Genomic DNA, 17,655 nt, shown 5'->3' on the forward strand with positions numbered 1-17,655 from the left:
CCCCAACTCATCCCACCCCTCTCCCCCCCCACTCCCCCCACCCTCTCCCCCCCCACTCCCCCCACCCTCTCCCCCCCCACTCCCCCCACCCTCTCCCCCCCACACCCCCCACCCTCTCCCCCCCAACTCCATCCACCCCTCCCCCCCCACCCCCCCCACCCTCACCCCCCCACTCCCCCCACCTCCCCCCCCACACCCCCCACCCCTCCCCCCCACCCCCCCCCCACCCTCTCCCCCCAACTCCCCCACCCCTCTCCCCCCCCAACTCCCCCCACCCCTCACCCCCCCAACCCACCCACCCCCCCCCCCACCCCCCCACCCTCCCCCCCCCACTCCCCCCACCCACTCCCCCCCCCACTCCCCCCCCCTCCCCCCCACCACACCCCCCCCACTCCCCCCCCCCACCCCCCCACCCTCCCCCCCCCACTCCCCCCCCCCACCCTCTCCCCCCCACTCCCCCCACCCTCTCCCCCCCACTCCCCCCCCACCCTCTCCCCCCCCACTCCCCCCACCCTCTCCCCCCCCACTCCCCCCACCCTCTCCCCCCCACTCCCCCCACCCTCCCCCCCCACCCCCCCACCCTCACCCCCCCACCCCCCACCCTCCCCCCCACACCCCCACCCTCACCCCCCCACTCCCCCCACCCTCTCCCCCCCACTCCCCCCACCCTCTCCCCCCCCACTCCCCCCACCCTCTCCCCCCAACTCATCCCACCCCTCTCCCCCCCACTCCCCCCACCCTCTCCCCCCCACTCCCCCCACCCTCTCCCCCCCACTCCCCCCCACCCTCTCCCCCCCACTCCCCCCACCCTCTCCCCCCAACTCATCCCACCCTCTCCCCCCCACTCCCCCACCCTCTCCCCCCCACTCCCCCCACCCTCTCCCCCCCACTCCCCCAACCCTCTCCCCCCCACTCCCCCCACCCTCTCCCCCCAACTCATCCCACCCTCTCCCCCCCACTCCCCCCACCGTCTCCCCCCCACTCCCCCCCCACCCCCCTCCCCCCCACTCCCCCCACCCTCTCCCCCCCACTCCCCCAACCCTCTCCCCCCCACTCCCCCCACCCTCTCCCCCCAACTCATCCCACCCTCTCCCCCCCACTCCCCCCACCGTCTCCCCCCCACTCCCCCCACCCTCTCCCCCCCACTCCCCCCACCCTCTCCCCCCAACTCATCCCACCCTCTCCCCCCCACTCCCCCCACCCTCTCCCCCCCCACTCCCCCCACCCTCTCCCCCCCACTCCCCCCACCCTCTCCCCCCAACTCATCCCACCCTCTCCCCCCCACTTCCCCCACCGTCTCCCCCCCACTCCCCCCACCCTCTCCCCCCCACTGCCCCCCCCTCCCCCACCCTCTCCCCCCCCCCCTCCCCCCACCCTCTCCCCCCCACTCCCCCCACCCTCTCCCCCCCACTGCCCCCCCCCTCCCCCCACAAGGTCTTCCTCAGCACGGGCGAGTTCCTCACCCAGTTCGGGGTCAGGGGTCGCGACCCGGGCCAGATGGTCCACCCCTCGGGGGTGGCGGTGCGAGCCAACGGGGACCTGCTCGTCACCGACCCCGAGACCAGGTCCATCAACGTCTACGCACCCGACGGCCGCCACCGGGTAGGTCCATGGGGGGCCCCCCCCACCCCCTCCTCCACCAACACCCCCCCCCCCCCACATCCTCCCCCCCCAACATTGTCCACCCATCGACGTCACTCTACGTGTTATCGCCCCCCACCCCCGCCCCCCCCCGTATGCCACGCTCACGTAGGGACATCTCATCCCCCACGTGTCACAACCACCCCCCCCCCCTCTTGTTCCCTCCAGTCCCCTTGCCGCTGTGGCCACGTGTCCCCCCTTAGACCCCCTTAGACCCCCTGAGACCCCCGAGGTATTGCGAAACTCCATGCCTCATTCTCCCGCTGTCCCCCCGTGTGTGCCTATGAACTTGACCTGCCCCCCGTGTGTGTCCCCCATGTACCCCCCTTGACCCCTCCGTATTCCCCCCACCCCCGGATGGCCCCCCCTCCATGTGCCCCCCCTCCCCCCATGTGCCCCTTCCCCCGTGCCCCCCTTCCCCCCCACCCCATGTCCCCCCGTGTGCCCCCCTCCTCCCCCCCCCCTCTCCCATGTGACCCTCTCCCCGATGTGCCCCCCACTTCCCTTCCATATTCCCCCTACCCCCGGATGGCCCCCCTTCCCCCCTCACCACGTGCTCCCCCCCATGTGCCCCCCATGTGCCCCCTTCCCCCCCCCTTCCCCCCCCCCACTACGTGTACTCCCCTACCCCCCTTCCCCCCCCCCACCACGTGTACTCCCCTACCCCCCTTCCCCCCACCGTCACGTGTGCTCCCCTACCCCCCCCTGCCCCCCTGTAGTTGCAGCTGGGTGTGTGGGCTGCTGCAGGCCCCACGCGGCGTCTGCACCACCGACTCGGGCCTGGCCCTGGTGGCCGACAACAAAGCCTGCGCCGTGGTGGCACTGACGGCCGCCGGGAGGGTGCACGCCAAGTTCGGGGGTCGCGCCGCAGACCTGGGCCGCCTCCGGGGTCAGCAGGGGTCGGGATGGGGGTCCCCAGGGGGTCGTTGTTCAAAAGGGGCCTCTTGCACCGTTGGAAATTTTGCAATCGGTGCATGACCAGTTCACCGCAGCATTAACCGCAATAAAAAAAAAAACGGTTAAAACCGTTTTTTGCCGCACACATGCAATGACCAGAGGTGTGGACTCGAGTCATGTGACTTGGACTCGAGTCAGACTCGAGTCATGAATTTGATGACTTGCGACTCGACTTGGACTTGCATAACAATGACTTTGTCCCACCTATGAGATGTGGACTCGAGTCATGTGACTTGGACTCGAGTCAGACTCGAGTCATGAATTTGATGACTTGCGACTCGACTTGGACTTGCATAACAATGACTTTGTCCCACCTCTGGGCCAATGACGTCCCGGATCAACAAACATAGACTCGCACAGAGACCCATAGACTCGCACAGAGACCCATAGACTCACACAGAGACCCATAGACTCACATAGAGACCCATAGATTCACACAGAGACCCATAGACTCGCACAGAGACCCATAGACTCACACAGAGACCCATAGACTCACACAGAGACCCATAGCCTCACACAGAGACCCATAGACTCACACAGAGACCCATAGACTCGCACAGAGACCCATAGACTCGCACAGAGCCCCATTAACTCGCACAGAGACCCATAAACACACACAGAGACCCATAGTCTCACAGCAGCACTGGGGAAACAAAGGCGGCCGGGCGTGGTGCTGGCCACCCACCCCGCCGTGCGCTGTGCCGGCCTTCATAGCTCCACGCTACTCACAGCACTTGCCCCAACAAGCTGCGTGGGCTACACAGGGGACCTTTGTCTGCGTGTCTGTGCCGATGTCTACCCCCCCCCCCCCAGGGCCAAACTACGTGGCGCTCAACAGCAAGGGTGACGTCATCGTTTCCGACTTCCTCGACCATTCCGTGAAGGTCGCGACCCAATGACCCCCACGAACCCGTGACCCCGTTTCACCCCCAGTACCCTGCACACCACATCCAGTATCCCACCACATCCAGTATCCCACCAACCTGTCAAACATCCACGATCTCCTCCCATACCCAGCCCCACCCCACCGTGAACTGTTGACCCCCGTGACCTTTTGACCCCCCTCCCCCAGGTGTTCTCTGGGGGGGAGTTTCTGTTCCAGTTTGGGGGCTTCGGGAGCGCGGAGGGGCAGCTGCACGGCCCCACGGGCGTCGCCGTCGACCCGGCAGACAACATCCTCGTGGCCGACTGGGGCAACGCCCGCATACAGGTGCCCCCTGACCCCCTGACCCCCTGACCCTCCCCCCCCCCCCGCCCCACCCCACTTGATCCCATCTTGATAACCACTACAATCGCTCCCGGCGCGAAAACTTGATCTCACCTTGACCCCCCCCTACCCCCACCCCCCCCATGCTCCCACGTTGACCTCCCTTGATTGCATCATGAGCCCCCCTCGATCCCCCCTTCATCCCAAACCGATTCCACACTAATCCCTCCTGACACTATAAAAGCTCGATGATTCCCGATTCACATTGAGCCAAACTTCACCACCCCCCCCCCCCTCTGATCCCCTCTCCTTGATCCCACATTGATACCACATTGATCCATCGGACCTCGATTCCTCCTTGACTCCCCCCACACCCCCGGCCCCCCTTCCTCCCCCAGGTGTTTAACTGCGTGGGGGCCTTCAAAGGGGTGCTGGCCCCCTCTGTGCACCCCCTCAACTGCCCCCAGGGCCTGGCGCTCAGCCCTGAGGGCACCAGGCTCGTGGTGGCAGACACGGGCAACCACTGCTGTAAAGTCTACAGCTACCACCAGCACTGAGGGCTCACGCGCCACCACTCACCACCATGGAATACTCACCACCACTCACCACCACTCGCCACCACTCACCACCACTCGCCACCACTCGCCACCGCTCACCACCACTCACCAACACTCGCCACCACTCGCCACCACTCGCCACCACTCGCCACCACTCGCCACCACTCGCCACCACTCGCCACCACTCGCCACGACTCGCCACCACTCGCCACCACTCGCCACCACTCGCCACCACTCGCCAACACTCGCCACCACTCGCCACCACTCGCCACCACTCGCCACCACTCGCCACCACTCGCCACCACTCGCCAACACTCGCCACCACTCGCCACCACTCGCCACCACTCGCCAACACTCGCCACCACTCGCCACCACTCGCCACCACTCGCCACCACTCGCCACGACTCGCCACCACTCGCCACCACTCGCCACCACTCGCCACCACTCGCCACCACTCGCCACCACTCGCCACGACTCGCCACCACTCGCCACCACTCGCCACGACTCGCCACCACTCGCCACCACTCGCCACGACTCGCCACCACTCGCCACGACTCGCCACCACTCGCCACCACTCGCCACCACTCGCCACCACTCGCCACCACTCGCCACGACTCGCCACCACTCGCCACCACTCGCCACCACTCGCCACCACTCACCAACACTCGCCACCACTCGCCACCACTCGCCACCACTCGCCACCACTCGCCACCACTCGCCACCACTCGCCACCACTCGCCACGACTCGCCACCACTCGCCACCACTCGCCACGACTCGCCACCACTCGCCACCACTCGCCACCACTCGCCACCACTCGCCACGACTCGCCACCACTCGCCACCACTCGCCACGACTCGCCACCACTCGCCACCACTCGCCACCACTCGCCACCACTCACCAATGCGCGTGAAAACCTCACAAGAACGCCCCTTGCCGTCCGCCACTCGGCAATGAAGACATTCGCACACAAAAAAATAGCCACGGGGATGGTGACGTTGCCGCGTGGTGACGTCACTGCATTATGACGTCACGGTATTGTGACGTCACGGCCATCAGTCACTCCTGGAGCAACGCCACACGGGGCTCCCGTGGGACCGCTGCCGATCGCTGACTGTGTGTGCGGACGCGACGCAGGCAGCGTTGATTGCTCATCGCGTCACGTGGGACGTGTTTGTTTGGCAATCATCAGGCGCGTGCGGCGTGCAACGAGTTCGTTTTGCATGGGGTGGGGTAAATTGGTGAAGGCGGTGGTGGGTGGTGCGGACGAACCGGAGTTTGGGGAAACCTTCGCCACAGCCGCTCGCGATGAGTTACAAATACGAATCGTTTTCGTATGTTTCATAATAAAGGTTTTTGGAGGTTAGATCGCGTTATTTATAAATGTGTCGCAACCCTCCACCACCCGACACGGCCAACCAGTTAATAAAATGTCGCGTTGACAGAAGACAAAATAGTTCACTACTTTAGCCCACGGGTGTGTTGAAGAGTGGATCCACAACATTTACAATGTTTGAGTACTGTGAGGTTTCGCTGGTAATTCTATCCAGCATCATCGGGCGATTTGCCAGAATAGTGACACATTTTTTACTGATTGGCCGTGTCGGGTGGTGGAGGGTTGCGACACATTTATAAATAACGCGATCTAACCCAAAAAAACTTCACTATGGATAATATTGGTCGCGAAAGCCTACGTGTTAAACTGTTTTCGTATTTGATACATTTTTATTCAATATCACACACTCCTCGCCATTTTTATTCAATATCACACACTCCTCGCTTTGTGCACTCGATGCCATCAGTTTAATAACAGGAAATATAATAATCGTCGAGATTAATGTGCGAGCACGAACGCCGAACGTTTGCAACTCTTTTATAACCGACGCGCGAGCGACGTCGACCACGCCGACGGACAAAATGGCGGCACTTCCTGTGATGTCATCCGTGTAATGGCGGCACTTCCTGTGATGTCACCCGCGCGATGGTGGCACTTCCTGTCATGTGACTCGCGCGACGGAGGCACTTGCCGTGGCGTTGACGTCGCTTCCCGTGGCGGTGACGTCGCTTGCCGCGGCTGTGACGTCACTTCCCGTGGCTGTGACGTCACTTCCTGCGGCGTCATACTTTCGAATTAATTCGGAAATTCGGGAACGCACCCCCCCGCTTCGAAGGTGGGCGCACCTCGTTGCTAGGTAACGCTGTCTAGAGCACTGCTTATGTTGCGTCTATGCAATATTAAACACCTTACCTAGAGCGAGGTGTACACACACGCACATACAGACGTGTGTGTGTGCGCATGTAAATACAAAGATCCCCCCCCCCCGCCGCCGTGTTGAGTTTTGACAGGCAAGTGCTGTTGGTGAGCACCTATTAAGGCCGGCACGGCACTCCTACTGGTCACCTGCGACGAGGAGCTCAGTAGCTCATCAGATTCCTCCAGTCTCAATAAATAGTATGAAATCAAGATTATGGGCGTGGGCAGCACTACGCACTCCCGGCCAGTGCTGATGTTGTATACGCATGGAAGCGGGCACTCATTTAAGGCTGAGTCGACCTAAGCGAGGCCCGTGTCGATCACAATACGTGTGGGGAACGATTGCGCGGCAGTTAGCGCCACGCTGCGCTACGAACCCAGCGGCCCGGGATCGATTCCCGCTCACGGCCAACACCAATACCAGTAAACGATGATCTGAAGCGGTCCCAGGTCTCCCCCTAGGTCAACTCAGCCTTAATTGAGTAGAAAACAAATCCATCACCCCCCCACCCACCCACCGTCTCGTGCGCCGTGCCGGCCTTCACAGCTGATTCTCGCCTCCAGTGCTCGTCCCAGCAGTCTGCTGAAGCTACATTGGGGGGCACCGTTTTCTTCTTGTGTATAAATACGAGCAGATTCAGTCTCTAAGCGCTACACCGCACGCTGCAACAACACTGAGCTCAGATGGGGGGGGGGGCATCGGGGGAGGTGTAGGTGGTTGATGATGGTGGTGGTTGTGGTGATGGTGGTGGTTGTGGTGATGGTGGTAATGGTGGAGGTCGGTGTGGTGGTCTGGGAGGTTGGTGGTTGTGGTGTTGATGGTGGTGAGGGTAGTGGTGTGGGAGGGTGGTGTTCTTGATGACGGTTGTGGTGGTAGTGATGATGGCTGTCGTGGTGGTGGTGGTGATGGTTGTGGTGGTGGTAGTGATGATGGTGGCAGACGTGGTGGTGGTGGTGGTGGTGTGGATGAAGGTGGTTGTAGTGATGGTGACGGTAGAGATGAAGGTGGTAACAGTTGTGGTGTGGTAGAGGTGGTGGTGTTGATGGTTGTGATGGTAGTGATGATGGTTGTGGTAGTGATGATGGTTGTGGCTGTGGTAGTGATGATGGTTGTGGTGGTGGTGGTAGTGATGATGGCTATGGTGGCTGTGGTGGTGGTGGTGGTAGTGATGATGGTTGTGGTAGTGATGATGGTTGTGGTGGTGGTAGTGATGATGGCTATGGTGGCTGTGGTGGTGGTGGTGGTAGTGATGATGGTTGTGGTAGTGATGGTTGTGGTAGTGATGATGGTTGTGGTGGTGGTGGTAGTGATGATGGCTATGGTGGCTGTGGTGGTGGTGGTGGTGGTAGTGATGATGGTTGTGGTTGTGGTAGTGATGATGGTGGTAACAGTTGTGGTGTGATAGAGGTGGTGGTGGTCATGATTATTACTTTCATGGCTGTGATTGACGGTGATGGTGGTGAATGATTGTGGTGATGATGGTGGTGATGGTAGGCACCACTTGATGGTAATGTTGCCATAGAGATGATCAATGATATTGAGCATTGCGAATTAACGTGCTACAGTGATGCTGATGTTGATGATGGCAAGTTGGTGATGGTGATGATGGTGATTAGGATTTTATAGAACTATTGAGGGCCTGATATGATGGTTATGGGACAGTTTGTTGATGATGACAGTAACACAATGTCGGTCATGACGATGATGATTGTTGTTTTGTTTACGTGAAGTTACCGTTGTGATGAGGGCGCTGTACTGACTGCATTGATGATGACGATGGGGTGATGCTGCTGGTGATGTAATTACACGACAGAGGATAATGTTGGTTAAAGTGATGTTTGCGATGATGGCGTTCGTGGTGGTTATTGCGACGACACTGATGGCGATGATGGTAAATTGATGATGGAGGTTACAGCGATGAAGATTACACTGATGATGACGTCACACTCATCAGCGATGAAGATTACACCGATGATGACGTCACACTCATCAGCGATGAAGATTACACTGATGATGACGTCACACTCATCAGTGATGAAGATTACACTGATGATGATGTCACACTCATCAGCGATGAAGATTACACTGATGATGACGTCACACTCATCAGCGATGAAGATTACACCGATGATGACGTCACACTCATCAGCGATGAAGATTACACGGATGATGACGTCACACTCATCAGTGATGAAGATTACACTGATGATGACGTCACACTCATCAGCGATGAAGATTACACTGATGATGACGTCACACTCATCAGCGATGAAGATTACAATGATGATGACGTCACACTCATCAGCGATGAAGATTACACGGATGATGACGTCACACTCATCAGCGATGAAGATTTACACGGATGATGACGTCACACTCATCAGCGATGAAGATTACACTGATGATGACGTCACACTCATCAGGGATGAAGATTACACGGATGATGACGTCACACTCATCAGCGATGAAGATTACACCGATGATGACGCCACACTCATCAGCGATGAAGATTACACCGATGATGACGTCACACTCATCAGCGATGAAAATTACACTGATGATGACGTCACACTCACGGTGGGGTTGGGGGGGTGCACCCCTCCCCCCACTTAGCCCTGCCCATGGAAGCCCCCTCCCCCGCCCCTCTGGCCCCCACCCCCCAGTAGCGGCGTCTCAGCCGAGGGGTGGGTGGTGGTGGTGGTGGTGGAGGAAGCACCCAGCCCCCCCTCCCACACGATCTGCACCTCGGCAGTGGGGGGCCCCGTGGGGGGCCCCGAGGGGGGGGGCGCGCGGGAGTTGACGTAGGGGTCGCGGGCCGGGGGGGTGGTGGGCAGGAGGTCGCAGAGCTGCGGGAAGGATGGCCGGGAGCTGGCCTCCTCCCGCCAGCAGCACAGCATGAGCGAGTACCTGGGGGGCGGTGAGGGTGGGTGAGCGGAGAGAGAAGGGGGGGGGGGTGAGGGTGGGTGAGCGTAGAGAGGGGGGGGGCGGTGAGCGTGGGGTGAGCGGAGAGAGGGGGGGGGGGCGGTGAGCGTGGGGTGAGCGGAGAGAGGGGGGGGGGCGGTGAGCGTGGGGTGAGCGGAGAGAGAGAGGGGGCGGTGAGCGTGGGGTGAGCGGAGAGAGGGGGGGGGGGCAGTGAGCGTGGGGTGAGCGGAGAGAGGGGGGGGGGCGGTGAGCGTGGGGTGAGCGGAGAGAGAGGGGGCGGTGAGCGAGGGGTGATCGGAGAGAGAGAGGGGGCGGTGAGGGTGGGTGAGCGGAGAGAGGGGGGGGGGGCGGTGAGCGTGGGGTGAGCGGAGAGAGAGGGGGCGGTGAGGGTGGGTGAGCGGAGAGAGAGAGGGGGCGGTGAGGGTGGGTGAGCGGAGAGAGGGGGGGGGGGCGGTGAGCGTGGGGTGAGCGGAGAGAGAGGGGGCGGTGAGCGAGGGGGTGAGCGGAGAGAGAGGGGGCGGTGAGGGTGGGTGAGCGGAGAGAAAGGGGGGGGGGTGAGGGTGGGTGAGCGGAGAGAGGGGGGGGGGCGGTGAGCGAGGGGTGAGCGGAGAGAGAGGGGGCGGTGAGCGTGGGTGAGCGGAGAGAGGGGGGGGGGCGGTGAGCGAGGGGTGAGCGGAGAGAGAGGGGGCGGTGAGCGAGGGTGTGAGCGGAGAGAGAGGGGGCGGTGAGGGTGGGTGAGCGGAGAGAAAGGGGGGGGGGGTGAGGGTGGGTGAGCGGAGAGAGGGGGGGGGGCGGTGAGCGAGGGGTGAGCGGAGAGAGAGGGGGCGGTGAGCGTGGGGTGAGCGGAGAGAGAGGGGGCGGTGAGGGTGGGTGAGCGGAGAGAGGGGGGGGGGGCGGTGAGCGAGGGGTGAGCGGAGAGAGAGGGGGCGGTGAGCGTGGGTGAGCGGAGAGAGTGGGGGGGATAATCGTTACCAGTGGTGTTAGCCGTGAGTGGGAACCACACAACAACCGCCATTCGCCACTAAGTGGCGGTGACGTCACCACGACGCTTGTGCCAGGCCATGTGCACCTTGAGGCCACGTGAAGTGTCGAACGCCCGCTGGCAGGAGGTCACGGGGCAGACCCAGGTGCCACGGGTCGACTGACCGAGATGACCGAGATGACTGGCTGATGCACCACCTGTGCCCCCTACTGTGCCAACTTGCTGTGCTTTAGCCACCCGGCGCTCCGCTCGTTGTTGTGAGCGTCGCTCCTCCGCCCTCCGTTGTTGTTGGAGGGCGACTGCCTCCAACTGCCCAGTAGCGTCCTTCACGAGCCTCCTCCACTGATGCCGATCTTGACACCGCTGGTACCAGTCATCGGCAAGTCCACTCAGCTCCACGTCCTCCTGTACCACATCACTCCATCTCTTCTCTAGCCCGTGCCGCGCCCGTTTAGCCCCCTCGATCCGGCCGAACAAAAGCTGTTTAGGCATGCGGTGGCTGGGCATGCGGGCTACATGACCCAGCCAACGCAGCCTTGCCTGCCGGAGGAGCTCACTGATGGGACTTTGCCCAGATCTTTCAAGGACTTGTGAGCTCCTCACACAATCCAGCCTGGTCAAACCCAGGATGGATCGTAGGCAGGCCAGCCTAAATGTTTCCAACCGGCGAAGATGCTCCACTAGGGGGGTCCACGTTTCGCAAGCGTAGAGAAGGGAGGGAATGACCGTGGCCGAGAAGACCTGAAGCTTCGTGCGGAGCGACAGACCAGGTAGCTTCCACACAGCGTTACGCAACCGATGAAAAGATATTGCCGCTCGACTGATTCGGAGTGAGACCTCTGCTGATAAACTGGAGCTGGTCATGAGCACACTGCCCAGGTATGGGAAACTCTCTACTCTCTCCACAACTGCCCCATCACCGATTGGGAGTTGTGGGGGCGGAGTGCCCGATGGTACAAAATACCCAGGCAGGTGCTTAGTTTTGGTGGGGCTGATGGTAAGGCCCCACCTCTTAGTGGCACACTCCAGCCTCAGCAGCAGCGTCTCCAACTCCTCTTCTGAATGAGCAGCTATTACCAAATCATCGGCATACATAACGTGGTTGACCAATAGGGAGCCATCCCTTGATCGCACCCGGGCGTCGATCAGCCTCCCATTATATCTGTACCAAATGGTAATTCCCCCGGTACAGCTATTGAAGGCTTCACGAACTACGCAGTCGAAATAGATGTTAAATAATGTGGGAGCCAGAGGACATCCCTGTCGCACCCCAAGGTGTACAGGGAAAGGCTCCGACTCCCGGCCACGTAGTTTTACCCGGGCCCGCTCACCATCATGAAGGTCCTTAATGATCGTGAGCAGAGGGTCAGGGACTCCGAAAGCACGAAGAACAACCCAGAGCCCAGTCCTACTGATGGTATCATAGGCCTTGACCAGGTCAATAAAGCAGAGATGTAGGTCTTTTTGGAATTCCCTACACCTCTGCTGTAGCAGACGGACAGAAAATATGGCATCTGTGCAGGACCGCCCTTTCCTGAAACCACATTGGGGCTCCGCAAGCCTCTCCTCAGCATGCCTAGCAAGGCGATGTTGAATAATCCTTGCCAGGACCTTACCCGGCACACTGAGGAGTGAGATGCCCCTGTAGTTGTTACAGTCTGTGCGGTCCCCCTTCTTAAAGAGGGGGACCACCAGGGCATCCTTCCAGTCCTGCGGAACCCGTCCAGTGGTCCAGACTGTTGTTATGATGTCATATAGGGCAGTCTGTGCACAAACGCCACCCTCCCTCAGCATTTCGCCTGGGAGATCATCTCTGCCCGGTGCCTTCCCTGGTCTCAGACTCCGGATCGCCCTCAGTACTTCCTCAACAGCCGGTACCTCAGCCAGCCACTCACAGGGGGTGACCTCTTCCAATATTTGAGGCACCGCAGCCTCAGCAGGGTTATCCCCACTTTGTGCCATGATGTTTTCCTGGCTGAGAGATTTTCCCTCCCCCAGGACCTCACAGAAATGCTCAGCAAATCTGCAAACCTGTTCCTGGGGGTCGGAGATTGGATCACCGTTTTTTCCTCTAATGATGGTAATAGGTGTGGCGCTGCAGGTTACTTTTTTGATGGAGTTAAATAGTGATTTGTGATCGCGGGCCACTGAGGCAGACTCCATCTCCTCAGCAACCCGCGACCACCACCCATCCTTACAGCGCCTTACGGCTCTCCGAACCTCCGAGCGAAGGCTGCGGTAAACCTCCTCATTCTCTGACGTGGGATGCTGTAGGCGATGAGAGTGGGCCTGTCGCTTTTTCTCAATTAACCTGAACACCTCCTCCGTCAGCCAGGGTTCCCGGGGAGGTCTGGACCGCGTACCCAAAGCAGCCATTGCAGCTGCATGAGTCACAGTCTTAAACCTCGCCCATTTACCCTCGACATCAGGTGGAGTGGGGGACGATGCCAACCCCAGCTGCAAGCGATGATGAAATTCTCGCTTGCAACTTTCATCAGCTAACTTAGACCAGGCCACTTTTGGTTGGAATGGGATCCTGGGTGTACACCCACCACCGGAGTGGAAGAATGGCAGGCGCATCTTACAGATGACTAGTCGATGGTCAGAGGGCAGATCAGCTCCACGGTAGGTCCTGGTGTCAAGGACATGGGCTCGCATCCGCTGGTCCGTCACTACGTAGTCCAGCAGATGTTCTTGCTTGGACCCGGCATGCATCCATGATGTTGTGTGGATGCGCCGATGCCGGAAGAGCGTGTTGGTAATTACAAGCCCATGGGCTGCACAGAAATCTAGCAGCCTCCTACCGTTGTTATTGAGCTGATCTGGCCCATGCCTTCCAATCACTCCAGACCAGGTGCCAGCATCATGACCAACTCGGGCATTGAAGTCACCCAACAAGATGACTCTGTCCCGAGTGGCCACTTTAGCCAGCACCTGTGACAGTAGGTCATAGAAAGCGTCTGACTCATCGGCTTTGCCTGCATCCCTCCACGGATGTTCGTCTTCGGTGGGGGCGTAAGTAACCACGACCACCACTCCTCGCCTCTGGTTGATGGGAAGGCGAGCCCAAAGTATCCTGGGGCTTACAGCTTCCCACACCTCACCGCCACGCTCCCACGCCCCCTTCATTCTTTTGTTCAGAAGAAGAGCCACACCCTGTTGTTTGGCAGTCTCCTGCCCCGAGTAGAGGACTGTCCACCCCTCATGGTGGCAGGAGCCAGAACCGGTCCACCGGACCTCCTGAATGCCACAGAGATCCAGGCGGTACCGGTCCAGCTCCCGACAGAGGAGTGGCAGCCTCTCCTCCGCAGTGAGCGTTCGAACATTCCACGTGGCCATCCGCAATGGTTTTTCGTTGTTACTGGAGGAGCCCCGAGGGTTAAAATTCAATCTCCTGGCTCCGCCAAATGGGGTTTGGCCAGGAGACGTCATAAAAGCCTGACCCCCCGGGGCCTCCGGCACAAGCTTATTAATTACAGGTTTATGTTTAAATCGTAGTTTAGTGGTGGTTAATTGAAGGTGGAGGGGTTACCAGCCCCTCGCACCCGTCCAGAGCCCCCGTTTAGCCACTGTGGTGGTCACAGACGCCATGAGGGGAGAGGCCAATGGGCATTGGCCCTCCCCCCACAGCACTGCCCACGACAGTGTTGCCCGTCCGGCACCGCGAGGAGGTAGGAGGTTGTTTTGCCGGACAACCACACACACACACACGGACACACACACGGACACACATTGAAACACACACACGGACACATTGAAACACACACACAAACACACGCACACACACACGGACACACACGCGCACACACGTGTGCTCACATGTCCGGGCAGCTGTGCGGGGGAGCGGACATGCGATGTCCCTGTTTCAGCATCGAGTAGAACTTGGAGTTGACGGGGAGGCCCGGGTACGGGGTGCAGCCTGGGGGAGCAGGCATTGCAGTGATCAGCATCATCATCAGCACCATCAGCATCATCATCGTCGTCATCGGCTTTAACAGCGGAAAGATTGTCACTGCAATCATCATCATCAGCAGCATCATCAGCATCATCGTCATCAGCATCATCATCAGCATCATCGTCGTCGTCTTTAAGAGCGCCAGCATTGCCACTGCAATAATCATCATCAGCATCATCATCATCATTGTCATCAGCAGCAGCATCTTCGGATATTTACATGGTGGACATCATCATCATCACCCCAAAGTGTGTGTGGCGTGGCCAGCATGCAGAGAGCGGTGGTGCAGTGGTTCGTGCACGGGTCTTGGTCCTCCGTCACTAGGCCGACTCAGCCTTAAACGACTACTAGGTGCAGTGTGTATAGAGCACTGGGGAGACAAAGGCGGCTGGGCATGGTCCGGGCCCCACACCACCCCCTCTTGCGCCGTGCCGGCCTGCATCAGTCCCGCTACTCGCTAACAGCACTGGCTCCGACAGCCCGTCAAAGGCTACACGGGGGACTTTGTCTTTGTGATCAGCACCACGGACAGCTACCGCCAGGGGCTCCACGGCACTTGCCCCAGAGGTCGCAACCGGGTACCCGATACCCGTACCCTACCCGATACCCGTACCCTACCCGATACCCGGCTACCCGTACCCTACCCGATACCCGTACCCTACCCGATACCCGGCTACCCGTACCCGATACCCATACCCTACCGGATACCCGTACCCTACTCGATACCCGTACCCTACCCGATACCCGGCTACCCGTACCCTACCCGATACCCGTACCCTACCCGATACCCGTACCCTACCCGATGCCCGGTACCCTACCCGATACCTGTACCCTACCCGATATCCGTACCCTACCCGATACCCGTACCCTACCCGATACCCGTACCCTACCCGATACCCGGCTACCCGTACCCGGCCGGGTATCGGGTAGGGTACGGGTACCCGTTTGCGACCCTGGTGCGGCCGGGTACGGGTAGGCCGTGAGTCACTGGTGAGTCACCATTTGTCACTCATTTCCCAACGTCTTGTCTCTTCTCACAATTCAAGTTCCTAGAATCAACCCACCCGCGCCTGCAACATGGCTTCATCCCAGAGGTCGCAATCGGGTACCCGGTACCCTACACGATACCCGGCCGGGTACGGGTAGGGTACCCGTTTGCGACCCTGGTGCGGCCGGGTACGGGTAAGGGTAAGGAATCAAACCCCGTTTGCGACCTCTGACTTGCCCCGACGCCCCACGTGGGTCTAGCCGGGAGTAAGGAGCTGAGCCCATTCCGCTGCTCGTGTGACACTCGCCGAGAGAGAAGATCTCCCAGAGCAGCACCCCGTAGGACCAGACGTCGCTCTGGGCCGTGAACACGCCCTGGAAGAGGCTCTCCGGGGCCATCCACTTCACGGGGAGACGAGCCTGGGGTGGGGGGGTAGTGGGGAGGGGGGGGGCAGTGTAGTGCAACGTGGAGACATGTGGGGGAGGGGGGGGCAGTGTAGTGCAACGTGGAGACACGTGGGGGAGGGGGGGGGGCAGTGTAGTGCAACGTGGAGACACGTGGGGGAGGGAGGGGGGTAACACGAGTATTGTTGTGATCGATTCATTGATGACACGCCTGGCTTGCTGGAGTCCTGTGGGCAAGTGATGAGTGTGTGTGGGGTGTGTGATGTGTGTGTGAGTGTGTGTGTGATGAGCGTGTGTGGTGTGTGTGATGCGTGTGATGTGTGTGAGTGTGTGTGTGATGAGTGTGTGTGGGGTGTGTAAGTGTGTGTGTTGTGTGTGTGAGTGTGTGTGTGATGAGTGTGTGTGATGAGTGTGTGTGTGGTGTGTGTGTGATGAGTGTGTGAGTGTGTGTGATGAGTGTGTGTGTGATTAGTGTGTGAGTGTGTGTGGTGTGTGTGCGTCTCCGTGCGTCTCTCTGCGTGTCTCTCTGCGTGTATCTCTGCGTGTGTCTCCCTGCCTCTCTGCAGGTCTCTGTCTCCGTGTCTCCGCGTGTCTCTCTGCGTGTCTGTCCGCGTGTCTCTCTGCGTGCACGCGTCTCTCACGTTGCCCTTGAGCACGTAGTTGGAGTCGGTGGACACGTCCCTGGCCAGGCCGAAGTCACAGATCTTGAGCATGCGGCCGTGCGTCACGAGCACGTTGCGAGCCGCCAGGTCACGGTGGATACACTGCGGGGGAGACGCGGGGATCAACAGCGGGGATCAACAGCGGGGAGATACAGAGAGACGCGAGGAGGCCCTGGGAGACGCGGGGAGGCACGGGGAGGGAGACGCGGGGAGACGCGGGGAGACGAGGGGAGGGAGACGCGGGGAGACACGGGGAGGGAGACGTGGGGAGGGAGACGTGGGGAGGCACGGGGAGAAAGACGTGGGGAGGCACGGGGAGACACTGGGAGACGCGGGCAGGGAGACACGGGCCCCAACGGGGAGGCACCGGGAGACACGGGGAGGGAGATGCGGGGAGGCACGGGGAGGGAGACACTGGGAGACTCGAGCGGGGAGACACGGGGACCAACGGGGAGACACGGGGAGGGAGACGTGGGGAGGGAGACGTGGGGAGGCACGGGGAGACACGGGCAGGGAGACACGGGGACCAACGGGGAGACACGGGGAGACACGGGGAGGGAGACGGAGGGAGACGCGGGGAGGCACGGGGAGAGAGAGCTCGAGGACAAGACCACGTTACAATTAATAGGCCACAGGGGATCAAGGGGGAGATGTGGATCAATAAGAGCGGAGCTATAATGTATAGCCCACATGGGGATCACAGAATCGACAGAGGGGTCAAAGGTGATCAGCAACTCTCCCAGTGGGAGGCTTGAAACGGGGTCATGGGGTATTGAGGGGGATCATGGGGTATTGACGGGGATCAAGGGGGATCAAGGGTGGGATGATCACTCACGCAGCGTGCCGCCAGGAAGGCCATGCCGCGCGCCACCTGCAGAGCGCAGCTGTGTAGGTCGTCTGGGAGCAGGGGGAGGAGATCCCTCTCCTCCTGGGAGCCCCCCTCCTCCCACAGACCCCCCGGGGGGGTCCCCAGGGACCCCTCTCCGTGGGGGTCCGGCGGCCACGCGCCCCCCAGAGACGTGTCGCTGCGTGGGAGGAGAAACGCAAGAGCGATCGTTGTTGTTGTTGTTTTTTTATTTGTTGTTTTGTTGTTGTTTTTGTTCTTGTTGGTTATTGTTTTTGTTGTT

At 60.5% G+C, this 17,655-nt stretch overlaps 2 protein-coding genes across 2 annotated transcripts in view; one reads left to right on the forward strand and one right to left on the reverse strand.

Annotated features, from left to right (window-relative positions):
• Positions 1-4,362, forward strand: part of LOC144950944 (uncharacterized) — a 5,801-nt gene extending 1,439 nt beyond the window's left edge. The window contains exons 2-7 of the mRNA XM_078881126.1: positions 1,435-1,602; positions 1,845-1,873; positions 2,361-2,530; positions 3,412-3,482; positions 3,671-3,808; positions 4,204-4,362. Coding sequence (XP_078737252.1) covers positions 1,435-1,602; positions 1,845-1,873; positions 2,361-2,530; positions 3,412-3,482; positions 3,671-3,808; positions 4,204-4,362 — 735 coding nt within the window. The remainder of the gene's footprint in view (positions 1-1,434; positions 1,603-1,844; positions 1,874-2,360; positions 2,531-3,411; positions 3,483-3,670; positions 3,809-4,203) is intronic.
• Positions 4,363-5,415: 1,053 nt separating this feature from the next.
• The window catches only part of LOC144950945 (mast/stem cell growth factor receptor kita-like), a 29,899-nt gene continuing 17,659 nt past the window's right edge, over positions 5,416-17,655 (reverse strand). The window contains 9 exon segments of the mRNA XM_078881127.1: positions 5,416-5,425; positions 9,349-9,522; positions 14,339-14,438; positions 14,887-14,976; positions 14,979-15,006; positions 15,655-15,723; positions 15,726-15,881; positions 16,508-16,630; positions 17,364-17,553. Coding sequence (XP_078737253.1) covers positions 5,416-5,425; positions 9,349-9,522; positions 14,339-14,438; positions 14,887-14,976; positions 14,979-15,006; positions 15,655-15,723; positions 15,726-15,881; positions 16,508-16,630; positions 17,364-17,553 — 940 coding nt within the window.

Source organism: Lampetra fluviatilis, chromosome 60 (assembly GCF_964198595.1).
Source record: "Lampetra fluviatilis chromosome 60, kcLamFluv1.1, whole genome shotgun sequence".
In the NCBI taxonomy this organism is placed as follows: Eukaryota; Metazoa; Chordata; class Hyperoartia; order Petromyzontiformes; family Petromyzontidae; genus Lampetra; species Lampetra fluviatilis.